At 37.3% G+C, this 21,221-nt stretch overlaps 1 protein-coding gene across 1 annotated transcript in view; it reads right to left on the bottom strand.

The window, feature by feature from the left end:
* Nucleotides 1-21,203, bottom strand: part of VPS35 (VPS35 retromer complex component) — a 28,942-nt gene extending 7,739 nt beyond the window's left edge. Inside the window, exons 1-11 of the mRNA XM_059150867.1 lie at nt 21,065-21,203; nt 14,799-14,897; nt 13,396-13,492; nt 12,250-12,373; nt 11,485-11,667; nt 9,359-9,572; nt 8,048-8,131; nt 7,264-7,373; nt 3,034-3,130; nt 2,779-2,927; nt 840-1,047 (exon numbers count right to left, since the gene is read on the bottom strand). Of these exons, the coding sequence (XP_059006850.1) occupies nt 840-1,047; nt 2,779-2,927; nt 3,034-3,130; nt 7,264-7,373; nt 8,048-8,131; nt 9,359-9,572; nt 11,485-11,667; nt 12,250-12,373; nt 13,396-13,492; nt 14,799-14,897; nt 21,065-21,067 (1,368 nt within the window). The 5' untranslated portion in view covers nt 21,068-21,203. The remainder of the gene's footprint in view (nt 1-839; nt 1,048-2,778; nt 2,928-3,033; nt 3,131-7,263; nt 7,374-8,047; nt 8,132-9,358; nt 9,573-11,484; nt 11,668-12,249; nt 12,374-13,395; nt 13,493-14,798; nt 14,898-21,064) is intronic.
* Nucleotides 21,204-21,221: the final 18 nt, after the last annotated feature.

The raw sequence follows: 21,221 nt of genomic DNA, 5'->3' as shown, positions 1-21,221 counted from the left end.
ACCTGTACTCCTGGGGCTAATAATACATTATATGTTAACAGAAAAATTAATTTTAAAAAAAAGGGTTTCCAGTTATGTAAAGTTAACAAGTATTAACATAATTCCTCTTATTTTAAGGTTTATGTATGCTAATACACATACAGACAAGAGTCTAGAAAGATACACCAAATATTAATTAATAGTAGTTATTCTCTTTCTGGTAGGATTATAGTTTTGTAATTTCCTCTTTATAGACCTCTAATTTACTTTTTTGTAGCCCACACTTATTTTTAACTTTATTAACATATAATGCATTTTTGTTTTGGGGTACAGGTCTGTGATCCATCAGTCTTACACAATTCACAGTGCTTACCATAGCACATACCCTCCTCAATGTCCATCACCCAGCCACCCCATCCCTACCATCCCCCTCCACTCCAGCAATCCTCAGTTTGCTTCCTGAGATAAATAGTCTCTTATGGTATGTCTCTATACACTTCTAATTTCTAATTTATATAATGAGTAAGCTCATCGTAACCTTTTTAAATTTTTATTACCATTTTTTTAAGATTTTATTTGACAGAGAGAGCATGCACATGCAGGGTGAACAGCAGGCAGAGGAAGAAGCAGGCTCCCCACCAAGAAGGAAGCCCGACACGGGGCTGGATCCCAGGACTCTGGGATCATGCCCTGAGCTAAAGGCAGATGCTTAACTGACTGAGCCACCCAGGCACCCCATAATCTCTTTTTTTAATATTAAATTACACTCTTCTTTTGTTTAATGTGTGAGTCTCAGGATCTAAAATCATTACTACGTTGTCTCAGTTTTCCTAATATATAGCACATTGGTATTCTCTTACCTGGTCTTGAGAGACAATTTCTGTGTTATAATCCAGAACATTACTAAGCACATAACAACTCATGCTCTTTCTGGACTCATAGTCAAAGTACTCAAAAAGTGGGTGAAAATGTTTTAATTTCAAGACTGTTAAAATATTGTTGTAAGTGTCAACAGGTATCTTCAAAAGTCTGGTGAGCTCCTTTGAAACTGCACTACTGGTAGCAATACTACAAAAAGAAAAACAACAGCTCTTTAATGAGTAAAATTAACTTTCTCTATATACAAACATACTGATTGCATAGAAACTTGAAGGTTTTCATTTATACATTAAAACAAAGAGGTCAGGTAATCACACCATCTCAAAATACTCCAATGACCTTCTGAGAAGATGAAGATGCCTATCTAAACACAAACATATACTCACCTCTTAATATTCTGTTAATACAAAATAAGATGTAACACTATCTTACCAGTTGTACAGCTGGAGTTAAAATGACTGTCTAGAATTTGACATTTTTAGGAAAGCATTTTAAGTGGCAGTTAGGTTGCTAGGCAGCCAATCAACACTGTATATTCATGATGAAAATAAGTAGGGAGAAAAATCCATGCAAAACTAGCAACTCCACAAAACAGAAAAAAAAAAAAAAACTGCTTCTTTTGCATCAGATGCTGGCACTCAAGGAAAAGCAGGCTGAATTTAAAGTAGCAGCTCACAGGAGCATTCTGTGGAGATGAGGCATACCTGGGCATTTATAAGATCTTTAGAGGTAGGGATTGCTAATTCTTTGTCTAATTTTACTTTAAAACTTACTTGGTGGGAGAAGATACCAACACATGATTTAATTTTCTCTCACATTTAACATTCGAGATCTGGAATGTTTTTCAGTTCACAAAAAATGGAAGTAACCAAAAGGCGGCGGGATGGTGAATAAAAAGAGTTATAGGGAAATAAGAAATCCTCCTAATGTGGCTCAACCACAAGAAGGGAGATGAAAAAGAAAAAGATTATATGAGGCAAAATTATGAATAATAAGGATAAGGGGAAAGGGACTAGCTTGACCCCATGTTCAGATGCAATACAAGACAGACAACGAGGGGACTGCTGAGGAAAAGATAAAGGGATCAGAATTACGCACAGTGGCCACTAGAGGATGCCACAGACTAGGACAGCACCCTGAGGCTCTCAATTAGCAACAAAATAGACTATTTTCCTCGATGGTATCAAAATTAAAGGTCAAATAGAGAAGTATTTTAAGCCAATTTAATTTCCACACCTTAAATATACATATGCTCCTAATTTTTAAAAACATACTCATCTCTAGGAAACCACTTCCTATAGAAACACTGCTTAACATAAACACAGCTGACCCATGAATATGGATTTAAGTAGTGCAGGCTGACTTATACATGAATATTTTTCTACAAATACAGTACAATAAAATGTATTTTCTCTTCCTGTAGTATTTTAAACAACATTTTCTTCTCTCTAGTTTACTTAATTGTACAAATACAGTATATACTATGTAGAATGTACAAAATATGTGTTAATTGACTGTTACTGATAAGACTTCTGATCAACAGTAGGCTATCAGTAGTTAAGTTTTAGGTAGTTAAAAGTTATAAGCAGTTTTTCAATTGCACAGAAGGTCAGTACCCCTAACCCCAACATTGTTCTAAGGTCAACTATTAACTTCCTTACTAATTTGAAAACTAACTCATTCATATATCAAAGGGGTTTGAAATGGAGAGACTCTGGTCCATAGACTACTTCTAGTCCTTGAGTGCCACTACTTGATCAAGGTATACAACCAAGAAATTGATTGCTACTTTCTGCACTGATTAACACCAAGCATACCAATCTAACAAATGCTAACATTTCAAAAAGCAATTAAGAAACACAAGTCTAGGATTAAAAAGTGCTTGATGAGGGTTTTTATAAAAATATAACTTTGACTTACTGTTCAAGGTTGAGCTTATTAAATATTTCCACTGTAGTTTCTAGAACTTTATCAACATAGTCCACACGATCAGGGTAACACTTCATAGCAAGATTAATGAGAGAAACTTGTAAAGATACAACATCCTCTGAAGGCATGTCTTGTCTAGACTGAAATGTTGAGAAAACCACAAAATTTATCTTAAACAATCACAAAAGGATCTACCAGCTCAGAAGTTTCAAAGTTTTGAGAATGTAGGAGAAAACCCATACAAACCTGTATTACTGTAGCCACCTGCTGTGAAAATATGTCAAAAAGTTTAATATCTGCTGGGATTCCAGGTCCATCTTCACGGTGGGCAAACAACGCTAATCTGAAAAAGAAAATAATCTTTATTTCAACAAATACAGGGATTTAGGTAGTGGGATTATGGATGACATTTATTCTTTACACTTTTCTATATTTTCTACAAGGTATTTCTCCTACAACATTAAAAAAGATTTTTAAAAAGGACACGGAATGGAGCTGATCATTCCCTCAATTCACTTTTTTAATAAGTTTTTAATTCCATTAGAATTAACAGTGTTATGTTAGTTTCAGGTGTACAATACAGTGATTCAACACTTCCACACATCACCCATTGCTCATCATGACAAGTGCACTACTTAATCCCCATCACCTATTCTCCCATACCCCACACTGACTTTCCCTCTGGTAACCATCAGTTTGTTCCCTAGAGTTAAGAGTCTGTTTCTTGGTTTGTCTCTCTTTTTTTTTTTCCCTTTGTTCATTTGTTTCTTAAATTCCACATGAGTGAAATCATATGGTATTTGTCTTTCTCTGCCTTAATTAAGCTCAGCACAATACTCTCTAACTCCATCCATGTCACTGAAAATAGCAAGATTTCATTCTTTTTATGGCTGAATAACATCCCATTACTTATATACCATGTCTTCTTTATCTATTCATCTATCCACAGACACTTGGGCTTCTTCCATAATTTGGCTTTTGTAGGGAATGCTGCTATTAACACAGGGTTGCATGTATTCCTTTGAATTAGTGTTTTTGTGTTTTCTGGGTAGATATCAAGTAGTGTGATTGCTGGATCATAGGGTAGTTCCATTTTTAAGTTTCTGAGGAACCTCTACACTGCTTTCCACAATGGCTACACCAGTCTGCATTCTCACCAACAGTGAAAGAGGGTTCCTTTTTCTCCACATCCTCGGCAACACTTGTCATTTGTGTTTTTCATTTTAGCTATGCTGACAGGTATGAAGAGATAGAACTATTTTAGTTTTGATTTGCATTTCCCCTGATGATAAGTGATGTTGAGCATCTTTTCATGTGTCTGTAGGCCATCTGGATGACTTCTCTGGAGAAATGTCTATTCATGTTTTCTGCCCATTTTTAAGTCAGATTATTTGGTTTTGGGGTATTGAGTTTTATCAAAGCTTTTTATATATTCTGGATACTAACCATTTATCGGATATGTCATCGCAAATATCTTCTCTCATTCAGTAGGTTGCCTCTTAGTTTTGTTGATCACTTCCTTTATTGTGAAGAAACTTTTTATTTTGATGTAGCCCCAATAGTTTATTTTTGCTTTTATTTCCCTTGCCTCAGGAGACATATCTAAGAAAATGTTGCTATGACCAATGTCAGAGAAATTACTGCCTGTGCTCTCTTCTAGGATTTTTATGGTTTCAGGTCTCACATTGAGGTCTTTAATCCATTTTGAGTTTATTTTTGTGTATGGTATAAGTGGTCAATTCATTTTTAACTGAACAGTTTTGTCAATGATGTCATATTTCACTGAATTCTTACTATATGCCATATTTTAAACCATACATAAGATTTTTAACAGCCTGATTATGCCATAGTCTTTGAAACTTAATCAAATAGATCACAGATAAAAATACATTAAAGGGACAAACATATTTGACAACCATGATCTTAAAGAGCAATTTTTAAAAGATAAATCCCCTTATAGCTTCCATTAAGAGTATGCCCAATTCAGGGGCACTTGGGTAGCTCAGTCAGTGAAGCATCTGCCTTCCCCTCAAGTCATGATCTCAGGGTGCTGCGACTGAGTCCCACATTGGGCTCTCCACTCAGTGGTGAGTCTGCTTCTCCCTCCCCCTCTGAGATCCTGCTCCCTCTTCGATCACTTTGCTCTCTCTCAAATAAATAAACGAAATCTTTAAAAAAAAAAAAAAAGAGTATACCCAATTCACATATAATTCTTGCTGTCCAGATTTAAACTAGTGATTTGGAGAATCTGCTACATCTTAGACTTTAATAACTTAGGTATTTAAAATCTAAAAAAAAGGAGTGCCTGGGTGACTCAGTGGTTAAGTGTCTGCCTTCATCTCAGATCATGATCCCAGAGTCCTGGGATTGAGTCCTGAATCGGGCTCCCTGCTTGGCAGGGAGCCTGCTTCTCCCTCTCCCACTCCCTCTGCTTGCATTCCCTCTCTCGCTGTGTCTCTCAAATAAATAAAATCTTTTAAAAAAAAAATTTAAAAAAATATATATATATGAATCAAAGTATTTGCAGAAATAAATCTTCACTTGGGTTCCTGGTTTCATAAGGTCAATGATGTGTAAGCTAATGAGTAGAACACATGTTATATACTAGCACTCAGCACAGTTGCCAAGCAGACACTCTTTAGAGTCATTATCGAAAGCCAAGTTTATTATTTTTAACCAAGACCAATGCCGAAAGAAATAAAATTTAAACCTAAGGGGCATATACTAAACATATTTAATACTTCAAAACTCTTTTTTAAAAAAATATAATGATAGAATGATTACCTGAACATTCTTTATTGTTAAAATTTTTAAAAATTATTTACTTATTTATTTGAAAAAGAAAGAACGAGCAAGAGAGAGCACAAGCCAGGGGAGGGGCTGAGGGAGAAGAAGGAGTAGATCCCCTGCTGAGCAGAAAGCCTGATGTGGGACTCAATCCCAGGACCCTGGGATCACAACCTGAGCTGAGGGCAGACCCTTAGCCGACTGAGCCACCCAGGTACCCTTACCTGAACATTCTTTTCTTTTTTTTAAAAGATTTTATTTATTTATTTGACAGACAGAGATCACAAGTAGGCAGAGAGGCAGGCAGAGAGAGAGAGAGAGAGAGAGAGAGAGGAGGAAGCAGGCTCCCTGCGGAGCAGAGAGCCCAATGTGGGGCTCGATCCCAGGACCCTGGGATCATGACCTGAGCTGAAGGCAGAGGCTTTAACCCACTGAGCCACCCAGGCACCCCCCTGAACATTCTTTTCAAAATTTATTTTAGATTTTATTTATTTGAAAGAGTGAGCAAGTGAGAGAACATGAGCAGGGGTAGGGGCAGAGGGAAAGAGAGAAGCAGACTCCTCGCTGAGCAGGGAGCCCAACAAGGAGGGGTTCAATCCTGGGACTCCAGGATCATGACCCAAGCCAAAGGCAGTCATATAACAAACTAGTCACCCAGGTGCCCCTTTACCTGAACATTCTTTTTTTTTTTTTTTTTTTTTTTTTAAAGATTTTATTTATTTATTTGACAGAGAGAAATTACAAGTAAGCAGAGAGGCAGGCAGAGAGAGGAGGAAGCAGGCTCCCTGCTGAGCAGAGAGCCTGATGCGGGACTCGATCCCAGGACCCTGAGATCATGACCTGAGCCGAAGGCAGCGGCTTAACCCACTGAGCCACCCAGGCGCCCTACCTGAACATTCTTAATCATCTGTATCTAATGGCTACTTGATAAAAGAGACTCCAAATCAAATTAGTGCCCCATAAAAAGTAAATTTCATTACCGTAAAAAACAAATTTTGTTCTTTGAATATGTAAGAGTTAAATAATGGTTCTGTATGACATTGCCAACTAAATGTCTAGATTAAAAATATTCATTATCAGGTGCCTCGGTGGCTCAGTTGGCTGAGCGACTGCCTTCAGCTGAGGTCATGATCCCATGGTCCCAGGATCAAGTCCCCCAGCCCTAGGATTGAGTCCCACATCAGGCTCCCTGCTCAGCAAGGAGTCTGCTTCTCTCTCTGACCCTCCCCTCTTTTATGCTCTCTCTCTCTCAAATAAATAAAATCTTAAAAAAAAAAAAAAAAAAAAGAATGTTTAGGGGCACCTGGGTGGCTCAGTGCCTTAAGCCTCTGCCTTTGGCTCAGGTCATGATCTCAGGGTCGTGGCATCGAGCCCCACATCAGGGAGCCTGCTTCCCCTTCTCTCTCTGCCTGCCTCTCTGCCTACTTGTGATCTCTGTATGTCAAATAAATAAATATAATCTTTAAAAAAAAAATATTCATGATCTCCATGCCTCCTGCTAAACCTCCTTCATGCCTAAGCTAGGCAAGCACCTGGTAGATACTCATACTTACAGAACCAAACTGTTCATAGTGTAACTGCCTTAAAATCATTAATATAATAAAGATGTAACAGAAGTAATTCACAAAAATGTTTTAAATTCATTAGTCCCTGGTCAGAACACTACCCTCCAATGTTGGAAGCACTTACCTATCAATTAAAGCAATGATTATGTTCTTCACATTTACATTTTGGTGTAACTCAGCACAGGCCCGGAGAAAAGGATTCAAAGTTTGAAGGTGGAATTCATCAGGGAAAACCTGAAAATCAAATAATAACTAATTGACACAAGTAAAAGTATTTCACATTATAATCTGTATGGTATCTTTATGGTAAATGTATCTGTATGTATCTTTATGGTAAAGTTCATATTTGTGGAAACAATCGTTTTAATCTTATACAACTAAATTCAAACACATTACTTTTGAGTCTCTTTAAACATTAAACCCAAGTAAAAATAATCCACTAGACAAACTACATCTACAATTAAACTAAAACTAGTGAGAACTAGAGAACTTGGAGGCCTCTCTTTCCCACATTTTGAGGGGAGAAAACATATCAATACAAAGACCAAGTTATCAGTACGAGAAAATAGTTCTTTTTAATCAGGACAGCTTGTTTTTTTTCCCTTTCTTTTTTTAAGATTTATTTATTTTAGGAAGAGTGAGTGAGTATGGGTGAGCATACACATGTGGGGGGGAGGGGCAGATGGAGAGGGAGACCAGCAGCCGACTCCCCACTGAACCAGGAGCCCCACATAGGGCTTGATCCCAGGACTCCCAGATCCGAAATCGAGAGACAGATGCTCAATCTACTGAGCCATCCAGGCACCTCAGGATAGCTTCTCTTCTAATCTATCAAGACTTTTTTTCAAAACAATGAAAATTAATGAAGGACGAAATGAGTTATTTATAAAATGAATGTCCTCACTTACCTGAATAATACACTCCATAAGATATTCTTGAGCCAATGCATCCCTACAATTCACAACTTGCTCCAATATGCCAGTCAAAACAATCTAAAAGAAAAAGGTAAGAGTTAAAACGTTATTTTTAAGTCCTAAGAAACTCCTTTAATAACATATTTAAGCTATTAATTTGAGAATCTTATTTTAGATTTTTCTAATTCATACTTACTTTTTAAATTAAACTTCAACATTTTACAGAAGCATTATTTTATTTTTTTGAAACAGAAGAATTTTTTTAAAAAATTTAAATAAATTCTGGACTTCTACTTAATAAGTCATTTAGGATGAAGTTTAGGAATTTTTTTTCCTTTATGATTTGTGCCTTTTGCGTCCTAAGAAACCTTTGCCTAATCTAACATTATAAAGATATACTTTGTATTTTTTTCCTAAAAGTTTATAGTTTTAGGTTTTATATTTAGGTCTGTGATCCATTTTTTGAGTTTTTCTGTATGGTATGAGAATGGGTCATAGTTCAAGGGTCTTGTTTGCACACAGATGTCTAATTTTTCCAGAAACATTTGCTGAGAAGGTTAAGATTACATTTTTATCAAAAGTAACATACTATATGTATGTGAGCCTAGTTTGGACTATCTTTTCCAGGGCTGACAAATCCAGTTCAATGTCTGCTTTTGTAACTGACTCCCATATTGTCTGTTACTGCTTTTCACTACAGCTGTTTACAGAGTTTACAGAGTTTAGTAGTTGCAACAAAATCAAACATTTTCCTTTATAGGAAGAGTCCTTTATAGGAAGAGTTTGTCAATCTCTGCTTAACTCCCCCCCACCGATTTATTTATCTCTTCCACCAACATCACATTCTTTTTTTTTCCTTTTTTTTTTTTTTTTAATTTATTGAACAGACAGAGACCATAAGCAGGCAGAGAGGCAGGCAGAGAGAGGGGGAGGCAGGCTCCCTGCTGAGCAGAGAGCCCGATGCGGGGCTGGATCCCAGGACCCTGGGATCATGACCTGAGCCGAAGGCAGAGGCTTTAACCCACTGAGCCACCCACGCACCCCCCAATATCACATTCTTAATGCAGCTTTAGAGTAAACCTGGAGTAAAATACAGTCAATCTCAATTTAAGAAAAATTGGTATCTTAATAATATTGAGTCTTCCAATCCACAAATAAAAACTGAAAATATATCTTTCAATTTAATTGTCTTTAATTTTAAAGTGGTTTTTAATGTAATATTATTTAATAAAAATATTTTAATTTTAAAAATCAGACTTCAATTTATATCTCATAGGAAAAGGTGACAAGTAAAAGGATATACACCTGTTTGTAACGTTCCACATTCACACCTTCCAACTGACTGAGGCGCACCAAATTTGTTCCCACCAAAATTCTCAGTTCTTGTCTTTCTCGTTCTCTTTTCTCTCTATCTCGGCTATGTCCCTGATGTTGCATTCGCACCCAGAGCTTGTTCATCTCTGCAAAGTTAAGTAGTACAAAATCCATGGAATCACTTATGTCGCCAGTTGTTTCTTCACTGCAAAGAGAGAGTTGAAACAATCTTTACATACACTATGTACACTAGAGGACCATCTTACTGTTACTGTTCACCTTTGTGCGTTTCATTCTTGTCTCTTTAATACACCGATATTTCATAGAAGAAACTTTAAAATTCACTGGCTTAGTGTTCAATTTCAAGGGAAAGAGACTCAAGAGAAAAAAGATAACAGGGAAAGGACACAGAACAAGTGTAAAAGAACAAAAAACTCCCCCATTCCCTATCCTAGGTCAACTTGTTCTCACAGCAATTACATTAATTCAGAAAGCCTTTTAAAAAAAACGATACTTAAAATGTACTGCTAACTTAATCATTTTTTAAAAGATTTTAAATTTATTTATTTGACGAGAGAGAGAGAAGAGAGAGCGCGCACTCGCGTGTGCACAAGCAGTGGGGAGGAGGGGCTGATGCAAAGGGACAAGCAGACTCCGTGGTGAGCACAGAGCTGGATGTGGGACTCAATACCAGGACCCTGGGATCACGACCTGAGCAGAAGGCAAACGCTTAACCTCTGAGCCACTCATGTGCCCTAACTACATCATTTTACTGTTGAGCATTTTATGTTTTCAATTGGAATATAAGCTTTGAGAGGGAAGAAACCATGTATTTCCTGCTTATTTTTCATCTCCTAGGATAGGGAACATAGTTTTCAAAAATTTGTAATGATTGCCTAATTAAATGCTTAAGATCTGCAGTCAAATCGTAATAAAACAAAGAACCTCACCATCTTCTCACATTGTTAAATTTTTACCTTTTCTATACCATTTAACTTTACATGCATGGTAAATTTTTGTATTTTTTCCTCTTAAAAAGGAACTGATACAGAAATACTAAAAACTACTGAACTGTACACCTTAGAAATAAATGAATAAACGAACTTGAAGAAGGAGCGCCTGACTGGCTCAGTCACTACGACATGGGACTCTTGATCTCAGGGTCCTGGGTTCGAGCCCCATGATGGACGCAGAGATTACTTAAAAGAACACTTTTTTTTTTAAAAATAAATAAACTTAAACAAAAGGAATTAACTTCCTCTATCTAGGAACTCTGCACATAAATAGTTCACCGAGTTGGTTGCAGACCAGCTAGCTGACCATCTACCCCTATGTGAAATACAAGTGCAATGGACGTGGATACTGGAACACTGGTCACACCAGAGACAGGGCTCTTATTCAGAAAGGCTTTTGTTTTTTCTGTTTTGGAGTTAATATGTAATTTGTGTATAGAGATAATTTAAACCACTTATATCCAGGGTATCTAGCAGTCCATAAATGAAAAAAACTGGTAAGACACATTCAAGAAACAACATGAAAATTAGCTAGTTCACAGAGTAAGTTAAGGATATGTCACTATTCATCACAAATATAACTTCAAAATATAACCCATTTTATTTTATTTTATTTTTAAAGATTTTATTTATTTATTTGACAGAGAGAGATCACAAGTAGGCAGAGAGGCAGGCAGAGAGAGAGAGAGAGAGGAGGAAGCAGGCTCCCCGCCGAGCAGAGAGCCCGATGCGGGGCTCGATCCCAGGACCCTGAGATCATGACCTGAGCCGAAGGCAGTGGCTTAACCCACTGAGCCACCCAGGCACCCTATAACCCATTTTAAAAAATCAAATCTTCAAAGAATACTTAATGTAATGGGAAAATGCTCTCATAAAATTATGTTTAATGAAAAAAAGCAGGTTCTAAGAATCTACAATTTTTAAAAGAGCACATTTTGCATCATACCCCGTATGCTAAAGAAAATATCTACATGAAATGCTACATAAGTACTGGCTGTGGGTGGGAGAAATATTGATTTTTTTTTCTCCATACACTTTTCTATTCTTCTTATATATTCTACAACAAGAAGTATAACAACTAAATCAAAAGAGAAAATCACTTACTCTGTTGGCTCTCCTTCATCAGGCAAGATGTTTCTGGTACACTGAAGAAGATAGTTCCGAAGAAATAAACCTCTCAAAGGATGCTGCACACCCCGACACATTTCTACCAAGTCTTTCAAAATATCTTTCCTGGACTGAGGAAATGACTTGACATATACAACTCCAACTGTGATCAACAGATAACTAGGGGAATTATAAGGGAATATCTGATTAAAATATTAATAAACAAATAAATACTCAAGTCAAGAATTTGATTATGTCTAAACATACTGAATCCAAACATATTAAGCAAGACAGGGACCAGGTTTTCTTCTGCACAATGAAAAAATACCTAATTTAAAATATAACCACTCCCACTCACTGACCCTCCCCCAATCTATGTATGTATTTACATGCAAATTATATACATATATATTTATATACATATACAAATATATGTGTACATACAAGTATATAAATATGTACACAAATACATATATACATACATAAGTATCATTATCACCTTTAAACATACTAGTAAGAGATGTCACATTAATTTCTCTAGTAGTCAAGGCATTAAACAAGAGTATGTCTACTTTTTCTATTTCCAAAAATCCTCAATTATCCATATAAAAAGTAAAATTAATTATACCTTAAAACCTTTAAAGAAAACCCAGAATACCTACCAAAAAGTTGCTCTCAACTTGTTAAGAAATTAAAGAATCTTAAAATTGGTTTTTAAAAATCAAAGTGGAAAATGCAGATATCCAATTCTCAATTACTTACAGCCTTGGGATAATGTTTCCAGCATACTGTACAAGTTCATAAAGATCTGCCACTTTTCTTCCTTTAGCAAATTCATCTGTCAGGTAGACTTCCAAGTAGTGTAATTCATCAGAAATAGCCATATCTTTTAATTACAATTAAGGACTCAAATAAAGCTAAGCCAACCTAGGCAATACTCTGGAACTTTTTGGAGTCATTACACTATTGGGCAGGTATCTTAAATGTTAGTCCTTTAAGAGAACATGTTTAAATGAAGGCAGAATTTCATTTAGGCCTTCCTTATTTTAAAATAAGTGTTTTTATTCACTTACATGCAGAATTTAAAAAACAAAACAAATGAGCAAAGAGAAAAAAAAGAGAAACAAACCAAGAAAGAAACTCTTAACTACGGAGAACAAACTGATGGTTACCAGAGGGGAGGTCAGTAGGGGATGGATGAAATAGGTAATGGGGAATAAGAAGGGCACTTGTGATGAGCACCAGGTGATTCAAATAAAAAAACTTAAAAAGCAAATAAATGAAATAAAGTAAAATGCTTAAAAAACTGAATAAGGCTTTTTAAAGATGTCCAGTAAAGCGAAGCAGTAAAAATAAGGATTACCCATCAGACTACTAGAGGGTTGTTGGTTTTTTTTAAGATTTTATTTATGTATTTGACACAGAGAGACAGACAGTAAGATAGGCAGAAGGAGCGGGAGAAGCAGGCTTCCTGCTGAGCAGGGAGCGAGATGCAGAGCTTGATCACAGGACCCTAGGATCAAGACCTGAGTCGAAGAGAAACACTTATGGACTGAGCCACCCAGGTGCCCCAACAAGAGGGTTCTGAAATGGCGAATCACTGAATTCATTTTCATTTTGGAGTCCTGCATGACAAATATCTAAGCATTAAAGAACCAACTGCCTAAAAGCCTCAATATCCTTCATGAAGGGAATAAAAATTAAAATATAGCAACAAAGAAGCTTAAACATAGAAAAACGGTTTCTGTTATTAAGTTTTTCTTTTTCTCATAAAACTTACATGGAGGAGTACTATTTGGTTAAGACAATGAAAAATAATGTAACAGCAGAAAAACACAAGAAGAAATATAATATGGCCTCATCAAGAAAAAAGTATGATCAAAATGGTCTTCAACATTCAAAAGATACAAAGTTCATAGTAGCTCTTTGGTGATAACATAGAAGTCCGGAGCTCACCAAGCATATTAGAAGCATGTTTCAGAGCATCCATAAGCTTGTTTTTGTCCTACAGAAATACCAAGAAAATTGATGGGAATGTTTAATTTAAGTAAACATTTAATTTGGATTTGTTACACAGTATATAGCACTTAAATTATTTCAATCACATAACAATCAGGTTTAGTTTCACCTTGACTTCTCTATAAAGAAAAAGATTCATGGTTCCTCATCCAGACTGCAAAGCTTAGCAAGTCTTATGTAACTAGGACTATAAACTTCCTGGCATAACTCTAATCTTTCAAATCTCTAGTGACTATAAAAGTAACTCCATTAATTCACACTTACCTGTAATCAAGGCAGATGGCATATTAATTCTTTTAAAGCAAGCTACTATCCTGACAATGGCTTTGTCATAGGTAAAGACTCCTCAGAGATGTCTGAATTGACCATCCCTGTCTCTAAGTATGCTTTCCTCCTCACAATGCCCATGTGTCCCACTGAACACATATATGAAGACAATGCCTTTAAATACAGGAAACAATATTCATACTCAGAAAGAGACAGAAACAAGCAATAACCAAGTTCCATACCCACTCATTTTCTGCATTCCAAGACATTTTTTTGCAAGGAAAAAATACAATACATATAATATTGTTATTGCTGGTTAAAACAGCATATTACAAAGCTTTAGAAATTGTGAGACATTTTACAAAGGTAAGATATCATCATCAGAGCAACTTAGAACTTGAAGTACCAGCCTATTTGGTTCCATTTCTTAAATTTTAATGCAGAAATTCTATAGTTTCTACACAGATTACTTCCTACGCTGTCTTTTAGAATATGACAACACAGAAATTGGTGTAAGTATAATTTTCAAGCCAGTTGCTATAACGTGTGTGTATGTATATATATATATATATATATATATATATATATATATATATATATATTCAGGATGGAAACAACAGACTTCAAGATAGAAAAAACCCAAAAAAATCCAAAATGAAAGCATTTAAATACATTCATTCAACAAATATTAGGTGCTCATTATATGTCAAGTACTTCTCAGGTTTGAGGTATAGAAGCAATGACACTAGTAACTGAATCAGATATTGGTATGTTGATAGAAGGAAGGGTCTCTTGTCCTCGGGGAGCTTCCATTCTGGTAGGGAAGACAGACATTCCCAAATCATAAATGCAAATGCAAGTAAACAGGGCTCTGTGCTGGAACTATTCCATGCAGTGCTTGAAGGAGGTGAGATGCAAGATGTATGCCAGAAGACACTGAAGATTACATTTAGTAGAAGCACTGGTGCTATACAACCTTACAAAACATACAGATTGTATTTTGCCTCCCATATTGACATTCTTACCAGGCATCTCTTCATCTGGAATGACTGGACCTTCACAGCCTGTATGGCTTCATCCAAGAGCTTTTCCTGCTCATCCTGAGGTGACTGCTGTGTTGTAGGCTGAAAAATAAAAAAATACTCCCAATTAATGTCTCATTAGCACTCTCTTCTAAAATAATCCGTTATTTCTGTACTTCTAGATATAGCCCTTCTCCAAGGCTTTCATAAAAGGCACATTCCAGATCTCAAACCTGTTTATTTATTTTTGACAATTATTGAACAAGAGCTATACCCAGTCACCCAAGTTAATAGCATAATAATCCTGAAGGGAACAGTAACATGTAGAGAATCTCTACTCTCTCAGAAACTGATCAACATTCTTGTAGCAGGTTGGCCTCAAAAAACATGTGGTGTTAGTGTGAATCCAACAACAATCCTTATGATAGGTATAGTTTATCCAAATTTCTAAATGCCTCTTTTTTCTCTATACTACTTTTCAGCTGCATTTTAGTCTAGTCTTAGATCAAGAAACCAGTTTATGAAACACTACATTCTAAGGCAATATGTAACAAGACACTAAAGAACTTAGAAATAAAATCACTGAAATTATTAATAGTGACTGATAGAAGAAAACCATTAAGGCATACTCTCCTCAAGTACCTACCTTATCACTTCAAATTGAGAAATCTACAGCTATAATGGACAAAACATATCTTGATATTCTTCTCTTTGTTATCAGCGAAACACCGCTTGCAAAATTAATTAGATCTTCTGGTCAAACAGAATTAACCACTTGACCCTTAACATGTATAAACACGGTTTACACCTCTACTGCAGCAAGCATTATATTGTAATTATAAATGATAGCCATTTCGATATCCTTGGGACCCAACACATTGCCTGACACATAACAGATGCTTCATAAACGTTCACTGTATGAACGAATGAGCTGGTTTTAGAATGTTTAGGTCATATATTTAATTTTTAAAATGCCTAAAGAATTAACAGATAAGAGTGTCTGGGTGGCTCAATCAGTTAAGTATCTACCTTTGCCTCAGGTCATGATCTCAGGGTCCTGGCATCGAGCCCTGCATCAGGTTCCCTGCTCAGCAGGGAGTCCACTTCTCTCTGCCCCTCCCCCCACTCATTCATTCTCTCTCCCTCTCTCTCTCTCTCTCTCTCAAATACATAAAATCTTAAAAAAAAAAAAAAGAATCAACAGATGAATGGTTAAGTTGGGGTATACACATATATATAAATACATATACCGGAATATTATTCAATCATAAAAAGGAACGAAGTAGTGATATATGTGACATGAATGAAACTAAAAAACATTATGCTAAGTGAAAGAAACCAGACACAAAAGACCATGTATTGTATGAGTCCATATGAAATATCCAGAATATGCAAATCATCCACAGAAACCAAAAACAGACTTTGGTTCCCAGAAGAGAGAGTGGGGTAATAACTACTTAATGAGTACAGGTTTTCTTCTGAAAGTGATAAAAATGTTTTGGAATTGGACAGAAATGGTGGTTGTATAACACTGCAAAGGTACTAAATGCCACTGAATTGCTCACTTTTAAATGAGATATATATATATATATATATATATATCTATATCTATATCTTGGGGTACCTGGGTGGCTCGGTTGGTTGAGCAGCCAGCTCTTGATATCAGTTCAGGTCAGGATATCAGTGTCCTGGGATAGGACTCATGATATCAGAGTCCTGAGATAAAGCCCTGAGTTGGGCTCCATGCTCAGCAGAAAGTCTGCTTGAGGAGTCTCTCTGGCTCTGCCCCTCCCCCCACTGGTTCTCCAACCCCTCTAAAATAAGTAAATAAATCTTAAATGATTAAAGGTAAAATGCCTCTTACACAATGAGATGGAAAGGAAGAAGGCAAAGAATTACATATAAACATAAAAGTTAAACCTGTTCAATTATCTAAGACAATCAAAACAGCACTGAATTTGAGATTAACAAAAAACACACAAAACCCATTTTTTAATTAGAACCACTTATAAAAATGGAAAACTTTTTCTTCATCTAATTTTGGAAAAAGAAAAAACATTAGTAATATGAAATACCAAGTATCTTTATTTTTTTCCTATAGCAAATCTAATAACCTGTGCTTCCTTGTGACCACCCTTCTTCCCAAGCATATACAAACTTCAAAGAAAAAGTTATGTCATTTAAACTAATCTTAAAGGGAATCTTCATTTATATACCAGAACTATTAGTGTAAAATATTGGTCTTTGAGGCAAAGACAACACCAGCATCTGAGGATTCTGACTTAATGAAATTCACTAGTCATCCTGGGCTAGTCCTCTGAGAACTTCAGTGACACCAAGCTATGGTTTGGATTTCTTCAGCTCTTTATCTCTAGATGCAAAAGATTTAACAATTATTAGAATCAATGGATTTCATTAAGTTCAGATGACCAACTTAGAGATAAAAATTGATACATCAGGAAATTTTTACACTTTGTCATTGTGGTAAAATAACATAATTTGCCATTTTAACCATTTTTAAATGTGCAGTTCAGTGGCACTAGGTAGATTCACATTGTTGTATGGTCATCACCACCACTCATCTCCAGTATCCTTTCATCGTTCTCAAAGGAAACTCTGTACCCATAAAACAACAACCTGCCATTCTCTACTGCTATCCCAGGCAACCACCATTTTACTTTCTCTAGGAATCGGACTTCTCTAGGTACCTCATGTAAGGAGAATCACACGCTTTTGTGTCTGGCCATTTCAACTTAGCATAATGTCTTCAAGGTTCATCCATGTTGTACCATTTGTCAAAATTCCCTTTCTTTTTTAGGGCTAAATAATAGTCTATTGTATATATTTACCATATTTTGTTTATCTATTCCTCTACTGATGGGTAACTTGGGTTGCTTCCACTTTCTGGCTATTGCGTATAATAACATTAATATAGCAAATAAAACTGTGGTTACAAAGATACTTAAGAGATGCCTGGGAGGCTCAGTCACTTAAGCATCTGCCTTCAGCACAGGTCATGATCCCAAGACCCTGGGACTGAGTCTAACATCCAGCTCCTTGCTCAGTAGGGAGCCTACTTCTCCCCCTCTGCCTGCTGCTACCCCTGCTTGTGCCTTGTGCTCTCTCTCCCTCCCTCTCTGGCAAATAAATAAATAACATCTAAAAAACAAAAACAAAACAAAGAGACTACAAACAATTCCAAAAATATTTGTATAGAATCCAATAGATTCTCTGATCTATAAACAAAACTGCAGCAAAATTCTATTTTGTATCAACTGGGTTTAAAATAGAAACAAATACAAAATACAGAAAATTACAGCCTTATTACAAGGTAAGCTATAAATGAAGAACTAAAGCTGTAATAAAGAAATGTATTTTTAGATATTACTCCCAAGACAATGTAGTTATTATATAAATGTAGCCATTATGTGGCCATTCTAAGAGAGTGTCTTGATGCCTTTCCTGGGAAGTGTCACATAGAATAAGAACAGTAAGAACTGCTACGAGCATGCTCTCATTAAACACAAGCCAGGTAATCCATGTCTCCTAACTTATGGAAGTAGTCCTCCATTTACAAATGACTTTGTATTTATCAGTTACATGGCTAAGAGAAAAATGGAAACACTAAAGAACCAAGATCAAATTAACGTTTTAATTAGGCTAACGTTAGCCTGAGACCCAGGTCAAAGAGCCCCCCTAAGTTCATATAATTGTAAAGTTCAGAGAAAGTAATCCATCACAGACAGATCACTTATAAAACCACTTATTCAAACAACGTGCATTCGTTTCCTCTTCTACTAAACAGGGCAATAAGAGTACTTATATTACTATTATGAGGAATAAATAAAATGACCCAGAGCTCAGGACATGCTTAGTAATATGCACTTTGTAAGTGTTACCATTATTATTATACACCCTTAGATATAAGCAATTACCTCCACCCATCCTAGCAACTTAGTTGCTGATCCATCTCTTCACTGATCTGCTGCAGATGTAATCTAGTAACACAATTATATCAACTATAAAACAAAAATAACCAACCTCACAAAGATACAGTATTTCATCACATATAATGAAAGTACTATTTTTAAAATTATAAGGCACAAAATTACAATTGAAGTAGGGAGCATTAAGGATGATGAGGGCTTGGGAACTTCAAAATACAATCTGAACACAAAACGGGCTCCAACTTCATTTACCAATACATTTCCCCAGGAATTCTATGGTACACACCATGAATATTTACTTCTCCCAGCTTCATCTCCAGGCAACACTTTTTCTTCTCCACCTGGAGAATTTTTTTCTTTTTAAAATTTTATTTACTGACAGGTGCCCCCTTAGCGCAGCAGGCAGAGCGTCAGTCTCAAAAAATTTTATTTATTTATTTGAGAGAGAATACACACACAAGCAAGGGTAGGGGAAGAGGGACAAGTAGACTCCCTATTGAGCAGGAAGCCCAACTCAGGGCTCAATCCCAGGACCCCTGGATCATGAGGTGGGCCAAAGGCAGATGCTTACCTGACTGAGCCAGCCAGGCACCCCTCCACCTGAAGAATTTGTGCTTGCCTTCCTCACTGTATCAGTTCACATGTTACTTTCTGCAGTCTTTTTCAAGCCCCCTGTGCAGAACTCTCTCCCTCCATGACCCCAAAACACTGAACTGACAGTGCTAATAAAGCAATCCTCAGACTGTATTAAGTTCCACAAGCATATCTCCCTCCATAGACTCTTAAGCTATTTGACAGCAAAAACTATGTTTGTTTCCAGTGACCAGCACAGTCCACAATATTAGAAGGCATACAAGATGTTTGATGAATTGGATCCCAGAATATTAGGACTGGGAAGGACCAAAGAAGCCAACAGTTGTTTTCAGATGCAAAAGTGAGACTCAAAGAAGACTGAATGACCTGCCCAAGTCACAGAAACAGTGGCTGTGACAAGACTGATAATCAAGTTTCCTTTCTCAAAAATGTTCATGAGGACAGGACTGCTCATTGCTCCAAATTAATTCATCCAGCACAGAACAGGTGTATGGCAGATCAGTTAAGTGCTTTCCGTTATAAAATACTGCAAATATCAATTCATAAATGTAGAGCAACAGACAAAACCTAGTTAAATTTTTACATTGACCTTGTATCACTTCCCAATCGTAAAAATTCTGAGAAATAAAATCATCTTGTATGGCAATATAGTATATGAAGTAATACATGTCAAATATTTAATTCTACTTTCTGGCATTAACACATCTAAAGTGAAGCCTGTTTCCAGACTTACAGATTTATAGAAACCTGTGTACACGAAGTGAATAAGGAGATAATTAAAACTGCCATACAGTACACCAACATTCAAAAACATTACTTATACACGGCAGACTGTGTCAAAAGCCAACGAAATGCAAGTGACAACTGCCTTTGTGGAAACTCGGCAGGCACATGGATTCACATTTTGAGGAAGTTCAAGTTTACAGGCCAACAGCCACACCACGATTTGCTGCCATCACGAAGAGACACTAACAAGAACGAATGCCTACTTCAAGCAAATAAAATACCTGGATTTCATCAATGGGGAGACAAATAAGAGAACCAGGGTGTCCAATGAACAAATATTAAAGGAAACAAAGTCTGCTTTCTCTCTGTCAGAATTCATGGATATCAAATAGTCTAAGTACTTCCAGGAAATTCACGTAAACGAGTCCTTAGAATTCGCTGACAAACACAGCTATGGAAGGGGACTACGAGGCCGAAAAAGACCAGGGCACCATTTGGACCCTCCAGCAGGTATTTCTTGCACAAGAAAAGGGCGTGGGGCCAATAGAGCACTATCAAGCACAAAGGTGGAAACGCACGCTGACGAGAGAGCAACCCGTGGGCGGGTCCCGACGCCACCCCGAGTCTCAGGCCCTCCGCACGCCCCCGACCCAGCCTGACTCTCAGACCCGTCCCCTCCAGGCGCGGCGGTGGCCGACTCCACTCAAAGGCGGCGGCAGGCCTCCACCGATTTCAAAGCCTACAGGCCGGGACACCCCCTCAGAAAGGCCATCCCATTCCTGGGCAACCGCCGCGATCAGGAGCCGCCGCCCACCCCGATCTCGGATCAGCCCGCCTGCGGCCTTCCCCCGGCCTGTCCTCAACCCGCAGGCCAAGCCCGGCTGGTCTTAGTCCGGATTGGGCCGCGGGGCACCAACTCCACCCGCAAGGCTCCAGGACCGTGGCAGAGCGCAAGGGTTGGGAGAAGGGTCGGCCCAGGACCCGCAGCACCTCAACACTCACCATGGCGACTCCCCTAAGCCTGCAGCAAGCTGCACCCACCCCGCGCGGAGCCTCCCGCGGTCAGGTGACGCTGCGGCCTCTTCAAACCCCGCCCTCCTTAGCCCCGCCCCCGGAACCCGCTGGGGGCTCTTCGATTGGCCTGCTTCTAGGAACTCAA

The sequence above is a fragment of the Mustela lutreola genome, chromosome 16 (genome assembly GCF_030435805.1).
Source record: "Mustela lutreola isolate mMusLut2 chromosome 16, mMusLut2.pri, whole genome shotgun sequence".
Classification (NCBI taxonomy): domain Eukaryota; kingdom Metazoa; phylum Chordata; class Mammalia; order Carnivora; family Mustelidae; genus Mustela; species Mustela lutreola.
Note: the sequence above shows the minus strand (reverse complement) of the source record. Positions and strands in the feature narration are given on the sequence as shown.